Here is a 12,577-nt window from a genome sequence, read left to right as displayed (position 1 = left end):
GGCCCCATGGCTGAGAAGGGGCTTTGGCTGAGGAGCAGGGATGGAGGGGATGGCGAGGGGGTAGCGCGGTGGCTGGTGGAGAAGGAGGGTTTGCTCTGCTGAAGCAGGGAGCAAGAGGAAGGTGCAAGCGCTCCTGCAGTTGCTGGAGGAACATCTCTATGTTCTTATCGCTGCCCTCCACCAAATTCGTTGCCTGGCTCTGCTTTTCTTTAGTCTGATCCCTTGGATGACACTTTGCAGCCTGTTATAGATCGGAAGATTTTGTAAGAAGGACCACCTGGGCATGCTGCAGATGATGATGTCTGACCGAAGTGTCGTTGCGTGGAAGAAGGAGCTGAGGGGAAATAGGACAGGGCGTGGGGCAGAGATTTTGAACAGAAAATGGGAAAGCTGTGCTCCCCGGCAGCACTTGGGGGGTTTGCATGTGAGTCGGAGATCAGTCCTGGCCAAGCCCCTTCCCTTTGAATTGGGGGGAGTCAAGTGAAGAAAAGGGGGGTGATTAGGCCAGAATTGCACTGCACAAAGATTTGACAAAGAGGGAAATAATCATGGGAAGATTTCTAAGAATTACCTTACTGTTGATGGGGAGTGGCATTACAACTAGCAAACAGCAGCAGTGATCATTTTTCTTCTATTTCTGAAATATGCTTAATGCTGCCTCCCTTCAGATACAGTTAAGAGGAGCTTTCTGAATCTGATTTGCTTTTCACTTACTGATTAACCAAAGGTAGGAACAATAATGGGGAGCTTCCCAAAATCTGCTTCTTAGGGACCAGGATTCATTAATATAATCTGACCATTGAAAGTCCACTGAAAGCTGGACCTTTTGGCCAGAAGATATCAGCAAGGAAGCTTCAAGAGTTTATTTTGGGGTTTTTTTTGGTAATTGTGATACTGAATTTCTCTCTTTGGTTGATTGGAGCAGATGCTTAGACATTTAGAACAGGAAATGTAGCTTTATTTGAAAAGGGTTAGAGGACTCTGTTATTTCTTTACCTCTGCCTGGACCACAGTAAATGCAAGCTTTACCTGGGATGCTTAAATCAAAATGGATACTTCTGGCCTTATGGAAAGGCGAGGAAATGTCCCAATTGCAGTAATTTTTCAATACGACATTGTCTTTTCACGAAACAACATGTTCAATTTAAAAAATGCCTCTACAGATTTTTTAGTTGAAAAGCTGTGGCTCAGAATTAGAAAAGCTGTAGCTGACAATTGAAACATTTTCTTTTGGAAGCACCTTCCCCCTGGCCGTTGTAGTTTAAGTACCTCATGTGCAAATCTTCTTTGTGTAGGACAGTCCGCGGATGACATGGTCCATTACTGAGCCCATGGCAGAGAACAGGAACACAAGCACCCAAACTGCACATTCCCTGGGGTGCCACATTAGGGTCTCCAAATAAAACAGTGCCAGATTTCAAGTGAAAATTTTTGTCTTGCAGTTTGTTTGTTTTGCTTAAAAGTCTGCGTTTTCATCAGGTGAAGGTATAAACAGGCACCTGTATCATCTTCTAGCCAGCTCAATTAATTAGCAAGAAAAGCCCAGCATGTGTTGCATAAAAATTTCATTGATGATGTGTGAGGCTGAATAAAATCCAGTTTCTTTTCCTGTATTCCTGGGGACTGTTGACTTTTTACACAGTAAAATGAGGCTTGGGAAGAGAAAGTGGTTAAAAAGTAAAGAAAGCGATCCGACCTTGAATTGCTACAAAGATCTTGGGAATAGCAAGGCTGGCTCCAGAGTAAGTGATACGGAGCGGGTTTGCCAGGCGTGTGCCTGGATCAGCAGCGGTTCAGTGCGCACCTGGCAGAAGTCTTACTCGGCGTTTGATAAATTGTCTTCTCCCAGCATGAGTTAAAGTAATGAATCTTTCATTTCTAAATTACTACAAGGCTCCGTAGTCTTTCAGCTTAATATTGTTTTTCTGGTTTCAAACAGGTAGTGCAATCTATGCCTTACCTAAGGAGTTTGATGGTATTGTATGCTTAATCTTTTAAAATGCTAGGGAGAGAGGCAGAGCTTTGGTGTCAAGGGAAATAACCATCCTGGCAGAGAGAAGAATATCAGTCGGACATTGCCACTGGTTTGGGAGAGACTGTTTGATGCTTGCTCTGTTAGCCGGCTGTTGATTTTCTTTCCGTTTTCACACTTTTTTTTTGTTACATTTGAAGGTGCTTCCAAAATGCTGGCCTTTAACTGGGTACCTTCATTCAGATACGGCAAAATCCGAGAGAATAGAGAGAAAAAAGAGAAACTGCAAATTGGTAATGAGAAAACCGAGAGCTGGGGACACATCTGAATGAAATTAAATCCCCATCCGGACGACACAGGTAGTGCTCTGCAGAGCCGTGCCTGTTTGCCTGCCTCCTTCCCTGTGTGCTGTAGGCAAGAAGATCTGTTGCACGTGCTTTCCAAGACCTGCACAGCCACTAAAGCCTTTCCTAATAAAATGAGTAAGTTAACGCCTGTGTGTGAAGGCGCACTCGAGATACTTACTTTTTGAACAGCGTGGTATCTGCCTGCCGCAGCGACCATCTGGCACCCAGAAGCAGCCGGCGGAGGCTGCGGACGATGGGCCGGTGCTTCTCCTCCTCCTCCTGCCGAAAGATGCAGGTGTAGGAGCGTAAAACCTGCCCCACCGGAGCAGGTCCATTTAATGCACCCGTCGGGAGCGAAAAATGCCTCTGCTTGTTGCTTTAACAAATACCGTAAAAAGTCATCCCAGCATCTCATTTTCTGGCTGGGGTGGGGAAATGGAGTGTTTCTCCCTGCGGAAAGCATCCGAGTGCTATTCTTACGCACAGGAATGTCATCCAGAAGTACAGGCATAAAAAACACCTGGGGGAATACCAGGGTGTTTTATTAAACATACCTTTACTTTTTCATTGTTCCTGTAGGACACCCCATTGACAACCCGTGTACAGAGCAGGGAACAGCCTACTCGTAGGCGTAGATATGCAACAGAAAACCATGTCATTTTTATAAATACATCTCTGAAAAAAAGACTCCTAGGAAAGGTTGCCTTTACAGAACCCTTTTAACATCCCCTGTGGTACGTGCTGCTACGTATTTGCGCTGAGGCTTGCAAGCTGACTCTTAGCGCAAGCTAAATGAAATAAAAAATGGGATAGGATAATACAGCGATATACCTTTTCTCCCCCAGTAAGGGTTAAAGAGCTATTATAGGGCCAAAGCAGCAGGCAGCTGTGTCCAACACAGTTACCCGCTGCTCTGTGGGATTCTGCAAGGAGGGGAGCAAGTATCCAGGGAGAGCAAGGGCAAGGGCTGCATAAACCAATACTCCCTCCAAGAAATTGTCCATGCAGTCGCAGCCAGGGTGAGATAATCTTGCACTGGGCCAAAGTGAACTCTGGGAAGTATTCTTCACAATCAAGTAGTTTCTATCAAATAGGTTTCTTGTTTCTATCACACCAAACTTTTCACTTTTTAGGCTTTTTTGCACTTGTGCTGTGATTTTGTAAAGTTTGTTTCTTTCTTTTAATGAGAGTGAAAGCCTCAGAGCTGTTTTTAGTTCTAAAAGAAAGATTTGAGGCATTCTGCCTATTCCACTTTTCCACAGGGACATTAATTCATAAGCAACAAAGAATATCGTAACTGTTTACAGTAGCCCTCAGTGAACAGCGTGAGACTTGGGGATTTTGAAAGAAGTAAGAGTATTTGGTTACAGAATCAAAAGCTAAACTAAAAGCTTCAAACTCAAAAATGTTTGGAGTTGCTCTAACAAACGCAATGAAAAATTTTCAACTTCCCAACTTTTAGAACCATGTGAATCTTCAAGCTTGTTTTGTTTGGTTTATCTTCTGAGCCTCAGAAACCAAAGCAACCCTGAAGGTCAACATTGTCTAATATTTTAACCTTAGATGTGTCGAGTTTTGCTTGTTTAAATACATAGTCCTGCTTACACAGGATATTTTGCAAATTAACAGATGCTGCTTGATGGTGTAAGAGGTACCACGGGTTTCATCTGAGCTTCAAGAGAACTGCAATGCCTCCTCTGATGTAGCACACTTACCTTCTCATTCTTACCATCGTGTGCATCCTAGTTTTCCTGTAAAGTCCAGGGTATAGCGTTATGTAGCACTCAGCTGCAGTCGTTGGGGTAATTTGGTCATGGCTGACCAGTTTGCCTCTAGCTGAAAGTGACTTTAAGAAGGAAATCAGTGCTGGCTTGAGTTTGCTTAAAGCTGTTGCATATTTTGTTTCCCCAGAGCGTTTCGCAGCTTCCCTATGGCAAAGCCCTCTACACGTATGAGGGGAAAGAGCCCGGTGACCTCAAGTTTAACAAGGGAGACATCATCATACTGCGGCGGAAGGTGGATGAGAACTGGTACCACGGGGAGCTCAATGGGAACCACGGCTTCTTCCCCGCCAGCTACATCCAGTGTATCAAGCCCCTTCCACAAGCTCCGCCTCAGGGCAAAGCACTTTACGACTTTGAAATGAAGGATAAAGATCAAGACAAGGATTGCCTGACCTTCACCAAGGTAGGGGAATAGTTCTGGGGTTTTAGGGTTTTTTTAAGAAAAAAGCTTAGAAAGCTGCTTCTGTAGGGATGGATGGGGCACGTGGGGTGCTGGCAGCCGAGTGTGGAGCACAGCGGTGCTGGGACCGGTGGGACATCTGCCTGGCAGCTCTGCCAGGGACCCCCTGCTCTCCCTTTGTTTCTTTCAACTGGTTTCTTGGATGAAAAAGTGAAAATCCTTGAGCTCAGACAGCCCAGTGGGGACAGGCTGACGGGGCTGAATTCTCTTTATTAAGCGGGACGTCCCCTCACGTAACATGCTGAAGGACATTGACTTCTCCCGACTTGTAAATAAATGCTCCTCCCTGCCCGGTGGCCCTGCAATGTCCCGCACACCAGCTGAGCTGCAGGACTGGGTGGGTGTGAAGCCATCCCTCGGGGCAAGCTCCTCGTTAGCATCCTTGGGAAATTGCTCCCATTTTGTCTAAAGGAGAAGCCAGTGAGATAGCTCATGCCAGATACAGCCAGGTTGGTATAAAGCCGGTGAAACTCAACAAGTAGAACTGGCCACACGGTTTCTGAGAATATTTTTCTGTCTAAAAAGCATGCATTTCGTCTGCATTGAAATGTTCTGCAAGAATGACTCAATTTCAGAAAAAATCTAATGGAAATGTGTCTTCTAATGTTCCTTATTGAATCAGATGTTCCAGTGTTTTAAAATGCCATTCAGCTGCAAAATGTATATTGCATCATACCGTCTACCAATTAGCAGCTGAAATACGCTATCGTCATATATCACAGTATTTCCTATTTTAAGAACATAAAGACATTAAAGAGCAGACATTTAAAAAACAGTCTTTGGTTTTTTTTAAACCAAAATGTTTAATAAATTCCAGTTGGAATGAGAGAAAACTGAGATATTGTAATTTCCTTTGGATTTAAAATGTCACGTTTTCCCTTTCTCCCCCACCTCCCCACCTGCTTTCTGTCTCCCCCTCCCCTCCCTAGCAATTTCTGTTGACCTTAGATGGGCTTCATGGATATCAAGAAACCCACAGTAAAACAAAACATATCCCCTAATGTTAATTTATGACACTGAATGCCATGGAGAACCTGTTCGTTGTCATCTTCTGTTTTATTTCAGCTGTCTGTGGTTGTTATAGTATCACATAAGGTAATAACAGTTATGCTGGAAATGAATATGAAATAGATGATAAAAATATCCTTCACCAGGATTTTACTGACCTCGTCTTTTGAGGCTACCTATTATGGCTGAATGAATTATTTGCAGCATATAATTTTCTCACCAAATGTAACATCTTTTTCACTCGTTCAACATTTCTCAGCAGAACGCAATTTCCTAGAATGTATACTTTCTCATACTTATTTAACAAAAGATTGTAAGCACTTTTGCTCCATAGCAAGCGAAGCGTTTGATTGCAAACACCGCAAACCCTGCCACTGCCCAGCCTCCCTGCAGCTGTGAATCTCTGCGAGAAAGTGGGCTGCTTAGGGAGAAGTAGCAGCCACGCACTAACAGAAAGTTAGCCAGAAGTTACCTTTGAGATCCTATCAGTAAATATATGTATTTACTGGCACATTGTTTTCCTTGCTGCTTGCGCAGAGGTACAATGGTGAATTCTCTGAGAAGCAATCTTGTCCACTTAAGGTATTCATTGCTTGCTCCAGCTAAGAAATTTAATAGGTATGGAGGGCAGTTGTGGTCTTTTTTCTTAGAGCTGGTCCTTTCCTAGACTTTTGTATTTGATATATTTGGTGCCATATATTAGTATACCTCCTTCACAATAACTGTCTTTGTATACTGATAGTTCTTATTTTCTCGGCTGTCCAATGCCATTCTCACATGGAGCATTTCTTTCTGCTGTATAGCTCTAGTCTCAATCCCTCAATTTTCCTTTATTTCACCCCTTGTGTTACTGTCTGCATCCTTTTATCCCTGATGACTGTGTTTTCCCCAAGGGGGTTTGGTTTCTCTTCTACTGCTATTTTCTTCTTTAGCTCCTTCCACTACACGCACTGTCACCTTGTAACTGTTTTTATGTCTTGCCTATTGTTCTCTCTGACAGTGAATAATCTATTTTTTATCTCGGGACTTTACCGTCATGTTTTCATCAGTTTTCTCAATGCTAATTTTAGCTGTCACCTGCGCTGATGATGGTTCCTGTTTAGCCCAGATTTTAGATCATCTGCTGATGCAGTCAGTTCCTCTGCACAGAGTCATGAGCACTGCGTTGCTGTAGATGTGATTTGTCACTTGGAGCAATATTCATCATTTGAATGTCTCAGTTTGCATCTGAAGGTGCTGGACCTGATCTCAATTTCATTTACTCTATTTGTTCTTTCCTCAGGTAGAGGGGTTGCATCAGCATACCACTTATACAAACTAGTATAACCTGTTTGTGTCCTGCAACTCATTTAACCCTACCAGACACTTGTAATTGAATTTTACTTATATAATAAAGAAGACTTTTCCTCTGAAGAGAAACTAAAAGAAGGGAACTCAGACTTAGGGATCTTCTGTATCATTATGTTTTGTTGCTTTTCTGCTGGACCTTGCTTTTTCCCATCCTCTTTGTTACAATGCAGTCTGAATATCTGTTGGTGCAGTAAAAGAAAACAAAGGAAGGATATTAGGGTTTTCCTCTTACTAAGGGTTGGGGTTTTTTTCTTCCAAATTAAGATGTCCTTTTGCTCGAGAGGTGGATTGCAAGAAAATCAAGTCTGCTTTATGCTGATCTTCATGAGCAGTGCTGCAGAGGGCTTCTGCCATTTACCCATTTTCATCTCCTCTAGACGCAACACTCTCCAGATAAAAGGCCAAAGATAAATCAAATGTAATAATTTTGTATGTGTAAGTATAAAACTGGGAGGGACAGAGAAACCTCTGTCTTGAGTATCCAGTGCAACAAAGAAAGCTCCAACCTGTCATTTTCTTACACCATGAGGACTGCTCCCCCTAATTCCTCCTCCCAAAGCAGCCGTATGTACAGGTATAGGGTCCCACCACTGTTCCCTCCTCTGCAGTGCCTACAAGAAGACAAAACATCCCAGATCTGCAACTTAACGTATTTTTCCTCAGTGTTTAGCAGTGATCAACCAAATCAGTTGGTTAGCAGTTATTTTGCTCTCTGTAACGACGGGTTCCAGCCCCGATTCAGCTTCGCACCGGTTTAACTCCAGCAGCTTCAGAAGTGTTACTCCTGATGTTCACTAGCGTGGTTGCAGTCAGCGTGTGGCCTGCAGACTCTCAATGTATGCCCTTGGGATATACTCATTTAACTCAGCTTTCTAATGTCTCCTTATGTGATATCCCAGCATGAGCCTGGGCTCCCGCTGTCTCCGTTTTAAAAAATAACCCGTCCTCCCTTGGGCTACGTGCTCTCTGGTAGAAGCCATGCGCAAGAAGACTCTGCTCTTAGCTATAATGGTGCAAATCTGGAGGAATCGCATTATTGTCTGTCTGTGCAGTTACTCCAGGCTTAGACCGAGTCCAAATTCAGCCCACAGTTTTGTTTTGGTGTTGGACCACCCTTTGCATGCATGAGTTCACGTGGCCCTTTGAAGGCTCAGTGGTAGATGACTCTCAAACCTGTCAAGGTAACGTCAACTGTTGCCCGTGCTTTATGGCTCATCGCATTTTTAATCACATCGGCTATTTCCTTCTTTTTCCAACACTTTTATTCCCAGCCCACAGCGGCGTTTAACAAGCGTTGTGCCAATCTTGGAGCCGTCACATCCAATACTGGTTCCTGGCTGCGGATCGGCATCCCAGTCCCTTAGCGTTCAATTCCAGCAGCATTTGCTGGTCTCAGAGGGACCGTCCCGGCGGTAGCTGGCGATTGGGATTCTCGCGCCAGCTGGCGAGTGTTGTCATTGGGCGCACCGAGCACCGCGCGGTGCCATCCTGCCGTCGCTGACATCTCCCCAGTGCTCTAGATGGAGTTGTTATCTCTGCAGAATAGCAGGCGCATCTGCTTTGTATTGCTTCGTTAATGGCCGTTAATGACTAGAGTGAAAGTCAGGCTGTGAATCATGACTGTTACAGGACACAATTTTGTGCTGTTTTCTCAGCAAAAGGGGTCATTTCTCCATCAATCAGATTGCTTTTTAAGTGATTTATCTTTGACTACCTTTCTGATAATGGTTATAAACTGGAACTGCAGGTCCCACGTGCCTGTTGCAAGGCTGCCCGGTCCTGATGAATAGAGAGAGATGTGAGCGAGTAGGAGAGAGCAAATAATTAGAGACTTTAGCAACAGGCATTAAAAGAGCATGAGGTACCTTTGTCAAACTACAGTGGATACCATTGGCTTTTGAAATGAGATTTGAGGCTTGGATTCCTTTATGCTGCCTGGAAATCAATTTAGTACATGTGAAATAGTGAAGTTCAGAAAGTTGAAGTGGTATGCCAAGAGATCTGTGGCTCTTTACTATTCATGATCCTTTGGGGAACCTTTCGAGGAATTTATAAGTAGCACGGCTATCCAACTAATTTAAGGTACTAAAATAGTTCATGTTGAAGCTTTCACCAGCCCAGCGTATAGAATGATGTCGTGGGCTGCGAATTCAAAGAAACTTTCTATTAATAAAGAATTTCAAAAGATGTTTCAGGATTTGCTGTAATTCCTGGAGATTTTCAACACCCTTCTGAAAATGAAATCTGTAATGGAAAGCATTCTCAAGGATTTGCACGTTGCTCTCCCACAAAGTACACATTTTGAATGTCAGCATATCTTGGGATGTGCCGCTATCTGATTTTCTCATATGTATGACCGCATTCAGCAGCCAGACCTGGCAGAGCCAAGCTAAGATCAGTGTATGGAAAGGCTTCCACATTTCCTAGGTCTGTCAAAAGTAAAGTTAGAAGGGATCTTCAGAGGTCACTTGTTTGCTGCCCCATCCTCCAGCAGGATCAATGCAAGATAAACCTTTCCTGCTAGGGATGGGATTGCACGGTGCCCCTAGCAAAATCTAGTCGAGTGCTTCTGGGGTTTTACAGTTAAAAAGTTTTTTCTTAATTTCTTATCTTATGTGTGTGTATATATATGCAACTATATATACATACATGCATACATTTATACATGCTTATGCATATGTATGCGCATACATAAGGTTATATATGTATAAACATATAGTGAAATTGTAGATCCATCACAGTTTGGGGTTTTAAAAAGTCTTTTAAGAAAATAGCTGAACAAATATAGAAAGTAGAAACACTCATAGCAGGTTCTTGAAGCGACACAGTCTTTTATTTTCCTCATTTACCCCCTTTACCTAGATTCTAAATTTGTGATTATTGGTCTTTTGTAGGAGCATGTGGAAAATTTGCAGAGATGTATTACTGTCAGCTCTTTACACAGATCAAAAATGGTCTGTGCAGATGGGGCTTTGGAAGGGAATGCTATCTGTTTCTTCAGGAAATTAAATGCACAAATTCTTTTTGCGTCCTTCCAGCTGTAATAAATAGCTGAAGGACTCAGTCTGTGGCTGTTTCTCTGAGCTTTCCCCTAATGGATCATTCAGATGAATAATTCAAAGGAAACATTTAAACTATTTCGAAGTGCACGTGTTCAAAATGCACATGTTCAAAAACTGCAAAGTACATCACATCACATCCCTGTTCCGGTCATTTTCTATCAACGTAAATCCACGGTCTGACATCCTGGATCAGGAATTTGTGGGGTTTTTTTCTATGTGAGAAGCGTCTGCAAAAAAACCAGCTCCCCTCACCTGACCAGTTAACATGAATAGCTTGTTACATGGAGGGCGATAGATCATATAAAGCTCTTATTTTCCTAGAGCGAGTGGTAGAAATAAAGTGAGAACGGCAGGGAACTCTGTCTCAGCTTTCTGGAGGAAGACGTTTTCTTCTTTTTTATACATTTCTGCACAGGACTGGAGGAAGATTGGATGCCATGAGAGAATGAATGGCATCTCAGCAAGCTCCCTCAGCCCACTCCTGTCCTCCGGCCATAGGAGATGGGAGCGTGCAGGCAGTGCCCTGTTGGTAGGACAACCCCAGCAGACAGACGTGGTAGCAGAAATCCATTGACAAGTTGAGCAGCTCAAACTGGGAAAACTCAGGGTTTAGCTCTAGTCACCTGAGTTTTTGTAATGAGTGGTGTGTTCCACATTTGAACTCTTATCAAGAGAAACCTTGAGCAGTATGGATCTTATTTGCACTTTGCTTAATCTCTTGTTTTATAGTCAGAAAGAAGTTCACCATCAGCTGAAATTTTTGTAAGATCCCCTAGATTAAATATAATTTCAAATGCCATTTGTTTTAGAAAACGAACTTGTATCTAAACTGAAGGTGATCCAACAGTTGAATGCAACTTGGTTTTTACTATGTTATCCTTGGCTTTTTGCTTGCTTTGCACTTTTACCTCCTAATATTTTTTTTTAAAAAAGGAAAACTGACATGCAGTGCATCAGCAGTGTAGGCCAGTCGCTGAGCACCTCGTGCTATACCTTATGCTTCTTGCTGGAAGTGTTTCCAGGACTACCTGTGCTCTACTGGTGCTTCCCATTGAATTGTCCTCTGGAGCAGCCAAGTGCCACAACGGGCTCTTGGATGCACAGGGGCAGCTTCATGCTGGAGAGTTTTCACCTTTGGGTTAGATGCCCCTGTGTCAAACGTTCTCCCTGTCCCTGCAATGAAGCCAGGAGTTACCTATTCCTAACCACTGTGCCCAGGCCCTTGGAGCTGTAGCGGTCTGCAGGGTGCTTCCGTGCGCTTTGGGTGGGATGCCCAGGGTGGGATGCTGGACCAGGGATGCGGATTCAGGGAACATTTTTACCTGGCTTATGGCCTCCTCTGCGTACTCTCTCCCTGAGCTGTCATGTGGGTAACTAAAAACGGGCATCTTTCTACTGAAAAAAAAATCTGATTATGTATCTTGTGTGTCTCTGATTTTAGGATGAAATTTTGACGGTCATCAGGAGGGTAGATGACAACTGGGCAGAAGGAATGCTGGGTGACAAGATTGGCATTTTCCCTATCCTCTACGTTGAGGTAAGTTCATAACAGCTGGTAGTGGGTGCCGGTCTTACCGAGGGCGGGATAATCTTGAAAATTCTCAAATGAGAAGGACAAATTATACCAGAATAACTGAAAAGTGAGGTTTTTTTGGTTGGTGTCCGCTAAGCCACTGTCAGGGTACACTCGATTCAATTTAAAGTGGCCAGCAAAATGTATAGGACATACATGTTGGAGGCTCCTACTGTTGGAGGCTTCCCGTGCAGTGTTTCTGGTGTAATCTTGTCGTGGTTTAACCCCAGCCAGCAACTAAGCACCACCCAGCCACTCACTCACTCCCCCCCCATCCAGTGGGATGGGGGAGAAAATCGGGAAAAGAAGTAAAACTCGTGGGTTGAGATAAGAACGGTTTAATAGAACAGAAAAGAAGAAACTAATAATGATAATGATAACACTAATAAAATGACAACAGTAGTAATAAAAGGATTGAAATGTACAAATGATGCGCAGGGCAATTGCTCACCACCCGCCGACCGACACCCAGCCAGTCCCCGAGCGGCGAATCCCTCCCCCCCCCACTTCCCAGTTCCTAAACCAGATGGGACGTCCCATGGTATGGAATACACTGTTGGCCAGTTTGGGTCAGGTGCCCTGGCTGGGCATGAGAAGCTGAAAAATCCTTGACTCTAGTCTAAACACTACTGAGCAACAACTGAAAACATCAGTGTTATCAACATTCTTCACATACTGAACTCAAAACATAGCACTGTACCAGCTACTAGGAAGACAGTTAACTCTATCCCAGCTGAAACCAGGACAAATCTCCACAATCCATAGGGAAAATAGGGGAGGATGACCGCAGTCGGGGTATCTTGCACGCACCTGAGGAGAGGTGGGTGCTGCTGGCAGGTGGGGAGCAGCGGTGCAGGCTCAGCCATGCCCTGAAAGCACAGACCTTTGGAGGGACGTTTTGGGTGTCCCCTGCCCCAGCAGGATCTCGGGCAGCTCCACGCATTGCGCCCAAGGTCTCTCATTCCCTGTACGCCGGTCCCATACTTTGTCCGGAGCACTTTCCCGCGGTCATTTCCATGGG

General features: G+C 44.0%; 1 protein-coding gene across 1 annotated transcript in view; it reads left to right on the top strand.

The window, feature by feature from the left end:
- The window catches only part of SH3RF3 (SH3 domain containing ring finger 3), a 180,390-nt gene that overhangs the window by 85,078 nt on the left and 82,735 nt on the right, over window positions 1-12,577 (top strand). The window contains exons 4-9 of the mRNA XM_010575802.1: window positions 1,940-1,975; window positions 2,173-2,265; window positions 2,899-2,944; window positions 3,133-3,169; window positions 4,231-4,506; window positions 11,425-11,520. Of these exons, the coding sequence (XP_010574104.1) occupies window positions 1,940-1,975; window positions 2,173-2,265; window positions 2,899-2,944; window positions 3,133-3,169; window positions 4,231-4,506; window positions 11,425-11,520 (584 nt within the window). The remainder of the gene's footprint in view (window positions 1-1,939; window positions 1,976-2,172; window positions 2,266-2,898; window positions 2,945-3,132; window positions 3,170-4,230; window positions 4,507-11,424; window positions 11,521-12,577) is intronic.

Source organism: Haliaeetus leucocephalus, unplaced genomic scaffold, assembly GCF_000737465.1.
Source record: "Haliaeetus leucocephalus isolate CR32 unplaced genomic scaffold, Haliaeetus_leucocephalus-4.0 Scaffold495, whole genome shotgun sequence".
Taxonomy (NCBI): Eukaryota; Metazoa; Chordata; class Aves; order Accipitriformes; family Accipitridae; genus Haliaeetus; species Haliaeetus leucocephalus.
Note: the sequence above shows the minus strand (reverse complement) of the source record. Positions and strands in the feature narration are given on the sequence as shown.